The 5,628-nt window shown below is 44.9% G+C and overlaps 1 protein-coding gene across 1 annotated transcript; it reads left to right on the top strand.

Annotated features, from left to right (window-relative positions):
• The first annotated feature begins 4,579 nt into the window (after positions 1–4,579).
• LOC135089387 (uncharacterized) lies at positions 4,580–4,882 on the top strand. Its single transcript, XM_063984950.1, has one exon. It carries the CDS (start codon positions 4,580–4,582, stop codon positions 4,880–4,882), a length of 303 nt encoding a protein of 100 aa, XP_063841020.1.
• Positions 4,883–5,628: the final 746 nt, after the last annotated feature.

The following is a 5,628-nucleotide window of genomic DNA, read 5'->3' as shown; positions in this document are numbered from 1 at the left end:
ATTTTGTGTCTCAGTATCTTTGTCTTTTTTTATCGGTTCCTTTCCATCAGCATGATCCTTTCTGTCGCATGCAATGTCTTTCTCGTCCATTTCCTGAATCTGAGCGATCTGTTCCTTATTCTTTGATTTTTTAGGCTTCCTAGACGTCTGCTTATCGCGACGGACGCTACGAGTTGCGCTGCTCTGCTGTTCACGTGCAGCAGGAGCCTGGGAATAACAACAACAACCCTCTTAGGAAGCGAGGACAGACCAGAACAAAAACAAGGCATCTCTAGCGAGAGGAGGCCGTGCGCTCAGCGAGCTCCGACTTCAGGCAGCTTCTTGTCAGCGTCTCCGTCACTGTCTCCCGGAGGGTCGTCTCCGCGCCTCGTGACTAAGACTAACGTGTAGTAGAGTGTATTACAGAACTGAACAGTGTACAGCGAGCTAGCACGACATCCGCAAGTGGAAGCGTCCCGAGTGCCTCACCACCGGGCCCTGAGCGTAGCCGTTCACTGACCCGAAGGGCGTCCGGGACACCGGGAAAACTCCACGGACGTTGATCCCATCCAGCCTAGCCGGTAACCCCGGACCATAACGCCCTTCCCTCACGCCCCTGCCAACACTTCTCCCCAGGGAAGGCGGTGCAGTCGACGGTGGCGGACGGCTCGTTAATGCCCCAGCTATCACGGAAGCAACATCGTCGAGGTTGATGTACTCTTGCTTAAGGCATGATTAGGCAGGCCGACAGGCAACCCTGGGGGACCTTGCTGTGCGGCTGGGGCCCCCGGGGATGGGGAACAGGGAGGGTGATCCCCCCGGCATAACCGGGGGAATTACCGGCCTAGAAGTATAGAGTGTACACGTGCTCGACCCGACACCTGGAGGTAGAGGTTGGGAGTAGAGAGATGCCGTGCCATTGACCGATCGGATAGAACATAAGTTAGTTAGTGGTGGAGAACTGCAACCCTAAGGGATCGCTGGTCCCCCGTCACCACCGCGGTAGGGCGTAACAATCATCATCATCATCATCATCATCATCATCATCAGCCTCATCATCATTATTATTATTATTATAGTAATAATAATAATGGCAATAATAACAAAACAAAGTTGCAAATTGTGATGTAGCACAGCGTGGTTTCCACCCACGGAGCTCACAGTGCAATGCTCTCCCAGGTACTCACCTGATTTTTTTTTTTTTTTAGTACCCTACATTGTTACGATCCTTAATGTGTCTAGTTAATGAAATTCAATGTTAACAATGAAACAAATTGTCCCACGGTGTGTGTTTGGCGGTCATATTGGTTTTACTCACAGAAAAAAAATGCAATAATTGAAAATCAATGGTATCCCTATTTGACGAACAAACCCTCACGGAAGGATGAATGAAACTCCTCTTTTATATGTTGTATTGTTGACATGGTGAATCCACTTGACGTGTTAGTGTTAACTTTTAGACATGTCTTATGCTTCTAAATTAACATCCTGTGTAAAATCCCTAAAAGTGGTGCAAGGCAACTGATACTTCATAGTTTGAAGTACTCTCACACTTGCGTGTGTACACTGCGTCCACGTCTGTAGAAAAGTGAAGTGTATTGTCACCTGACTATAATGTAGTGTGTGTGTGTGTGTGTGTGTGTGTGTGTGTGTGTGTGTGTGTGTGTGTGTGTGTGTGTGTGTGTGTGTGTTGTGAGCAGATCAACACTCCAGGAGAGAGCGACACCGTTCTGCGCTGGGTGATGAACTGCGCGAGGTGGGCCTCACCACGGGCTTGTCTTCTACTGGTTGCATATTGTACGATAAGTGAAGCATCATGAAAAATGCTTTAATCATACACTCATCATTAAAAAGAAAGGTTGCACACATAAATCTCATGGGTGAGTGCATGGGGGACCTTACTTCAACTATTGGGATGGCTTGTACAAGAAGTACTTTTCTACCGTACAATTACTCTTTTTATTACCATTGCCATTTTTGTTCTTTCAGGCTGCTCCTGAGTGTGTAGCAGCAGTAATAGTACTGGCAGTAGCAGCAGCAGCAGTAGTAGTAGTAGTAGTAGTAGTAGTAGTAGTAATAGTAGTAGTAATAGTAGTAGTAGTAGTAGTAATAGTAGTTGTACTAGTAGTAGTAGTAGTAGTAGTAGTAGTAGTAGTTTCAATGGAAGTAGTCCTAAGAACATAAGAATATAATGGACGCTGTAAGAAGCTATCCGGCCTACATGTGGCAGTCCTTGTAGTAGCAGTAACAGTAGTAGCAGTAGCAGAAATAGCAGCAGCAATTGATGCAACACCCTACTCGTATTCCTGACCGTCTTGGAGATACGCCCAACATTCTTGACCTTTTCCTGACCTCTAATCCTTCTGCTTATGCTGTCACTCTTTCTTCTCCGTTGGGCTCCTCCAATCACAATCTCATATCTTTATCTTGTCCTATCACTCCAATCCCTCCTCAGGATCCCCCTAAGCGAAGGTGCCTCTAGCGTTTTGCCTCTGCTAGTTGGGGGGACCTGAGGAGGTATTTTGCTGATTTTCCTTGGAATGACTACTGCTTCCGTGTCAGAGACCCGTCTTTGTGTGCTGAGCGCATAACAGAGGTGATAGTGTCTGGCATAGAGGCGTACATTCCTCACTCTTTTTCTCGACCTAAACCTTCTAAACCTTGGTTTAACACAGCTTGTTCTCGTGCTATACATGATAGAGAGGTGGCCCACAAAAGGTACTTAAGCCTTCCATCACCAGAATCTCATGCACTTTATATTTTTGCCCGGAACGATGCCAAGTCTGTTCTCCAACTAGCCAAAAAACTCCTTCATTAACAGAAAAGGTCAAAACCTTTCAAGATCTAACTCCCCTCGTGATTTCTGGCATCTAGCCAAAAATATCTCCAATAACTTTGCTTCTTCTTCATTTCCTCCTCTATTTCAACCAGATGGCACCACTGCTATCACATCTATTTCTAAAGCTGAACTCTTCGCTCAAACCTTTGCTAAAAACTCTACCTTGGACGATTCTGGGCTTGTTCCTCCCTCTCCTTCACCCTCTGACTACTTCATGCCACGTATTAAAATTCTTCGCAATGATGTTTTCCATGCCCTCGCTGGCCTAAACCCTCGGAAGGCTTATGGACCTGATGGGGTCCCTCCTATTGTTCTCCGAAACTGTGCCTCCTGGCTTGCACCTTGCCTAGTCAAACTCTTTCAGCTCTGTCTGTCAACATCTACCTTTCCTTCTTGCTGGAAGTTTGCCTACATTCAACCTGTTCCTAAAAAGGGTGACCGTTCTAATCCCTCAAACTACTGTCCTATTGCTTAAAATTCCTGCCTATCGCGGCCTCGCTGCACAAGATTTTCTTCTTTCTCTCACCCCTATTCTGTCCACCTCTCTAACGCAAGAGTTAACCAGTATTCTCAATCATTCATCCCTTTCTCTGGTAAACTCTGGAACTCCCTGCCTGCTTATGTATTTCCACCTTCCTATGACTTGAATTCCTTCAAGAGGGAGGTTTCAAGACACTTATTCATCAGTTTTTGACCACTGCTTTGACCCTTTTATGGGACTGCCATTTCAGTGGGCATATTTTTTTTATTGGATTTTTGTTGCCCTTGGCCAGTGTCCTTCCTACATAAAAAAAAAAAGCAGTAGCAGTAATAGCAGCAGCAGCAGCAGCAATAGTAGTAGTAGTAGTAGTAGTAGTAGTAGTAGTAGTAGTAGTAGTAGTAGTAATATCAGTAGTACTAGTAGTAGTAGTAGTAGTAGTAGTAGTAGTAGTGGAAAGGGTGGTTGTAGTAGCAGCAGCAGCAGCAGCAGCAGCAGCAGTAGTAGTAGTAGTAGTAGTAGTAGTAGTAGTAGAAGTGACATAAGAACATAAAGGAAGCTGCAAGGTGTCAGGTCTGCACGTGGCAGTCTCTGCATAAAACATTCCTGCCTACTTCTACTTATTCTTATTTTGCACTTTGTTTCAGATGTGAGGAAGGGAAGTGTGGCTTCTCTGAGCAGGACGTACTGAACTGACCACTTCCCATTCCTTAATGTATTCATCCTAGAGGCAAGATGATGAAGTACAATTAAGTAAGTTTATTGTTATCCTTGTGTGTGTGTGTGTGTGTCTGTGTGTGTGTGTGTGCGTGTGTGTAAGTTTATTATTATTGACCAGATGTATCGATGGTAGTGTAATTATATGAATGAATGAGAGAACCGATTTTATTTGGATATTTTTCTTCTGGGTGGCAAGGAAGACCAGTGTTTTTGCTATCACAACGCACGCGTCACTGTCAGGCCGTGAACACCACGGCAGGGAAATCAAGGCGACACGGTACTTACTTAACACGTAAATTAATGGGAAATTTGCAGAGAGAGAGAGAGAGAGAGAGAGAGAGAGAGAGAGAGTGTGGTTGCTGATGACTTAATGGGCTTAGATAAATGCATGTACCTCCTATACTTAGGCAAATATACAATATTCACTGCTAGACAACTGCAGGAAAAGTGTTCGAAGGGAAATATGAATATGTATTGTACACATACAGACTGGGAGAAGGCGAATGACCGTGTTCCAAGGGATGTGGTGTACTGGGGCTTGAGAACGAAGAGCGTAATAGAGAATGGTGATGGAGATGTACAGAGGAGCAGGAACAGCGGTCAGGATAAACGGTGGAGAGACAGAGGAGTTTGGTGTGGAGGTGGAACTGCATCAGGGGTCAGCACTCAGCCCATTGGTGTTTGTGGTGGTGATGGATGTGGTGACAGCGGAGATCAGAGATGGAGAGAAGTGGGAGTTGGTGTTTGCAGGTGACCTAGTGACCGTAGCAGACACTCAAGAGGTTAGAAGTAAATGCACAGACGCTGGAAGTGTTGGTGCGTGGCAGAGTGAGGAGCAATGTGCAGGTGAGAGATGTGATGGGTGAAGGAATACAGCAGGTGGAGAAATTCAATTAACTGGGATCAACGTTGACTAAGGAAAGTCAATGTGAGATAGAAGTCGTGTAGAGAATAAAATCATGATGGAGGAAGTGGAGAGAAGTTTCTGAAGTGGTTTCTAATAAGAGAATGTCAAAGAGACTAAAGGTAAAGGTGTATAAATCAATGATAAGACCGGTAATGATATATGAAAGAGAAACAAGGACACTAAAGGAAACAAAAGAGAGGAAGTTGAGAAGAACAGAGATGAGAATGTTGAGGTGGATCATGGGTGTGTCGCTCAGAGGACGTCCACGAAATGAAGAAGTGAATAGGAGAGCAAGAGCGGAATGCATTACGGAAGTGATAAGATGAAAAAAAATGAGATAGTTTGGGACGTAGTAAGAAGAGAAGACCAGGAACCGATTAAAACAGCCGGAAGAAAGCCATTTGAAGGAAAAAGGTCAAAGGAAAGACAACGAGTGAGATGCAGAGACGGAATTGTGGAAGAACTGCAGAGGTTGAGAGTGACAGATGCAAGGGACAGAAACAACTGGAGGAACCTCGTACCTGGAGCAGACCTTCACCCCAGGGAGACGGCGAAGAAAAAAAGAACGAAAACAAGAACAAGATGAAAAAGAACATGAAAAAAGGAGAAGGAGAACAAGGAGAATAAGAACAGGAACAAGAACAAGAAGAAACAAGAAGAAGAAGAAGAAAAGAAGAAGAAAGAAGAAGAAGAAGAAGAAAAGAA

Source organism: Scylla paramamosain, chromosome 32, assembly GCF_035594125.1.
Source record: "Scylla paramamosain isolate STU-SP2022 chromosome 32, ASM3559412v1, whole genome shotgun sequence".
Classification (NCBI taxonomy): Eukaryota; Metazoa; Arthropoda; class Malacostraca; order Decapoda; family Portunidae; genus Scylla; species Scylla paramamosain.
This window is presented reverse-complemented; position numbering and strand designations above follow the sequence as displayed.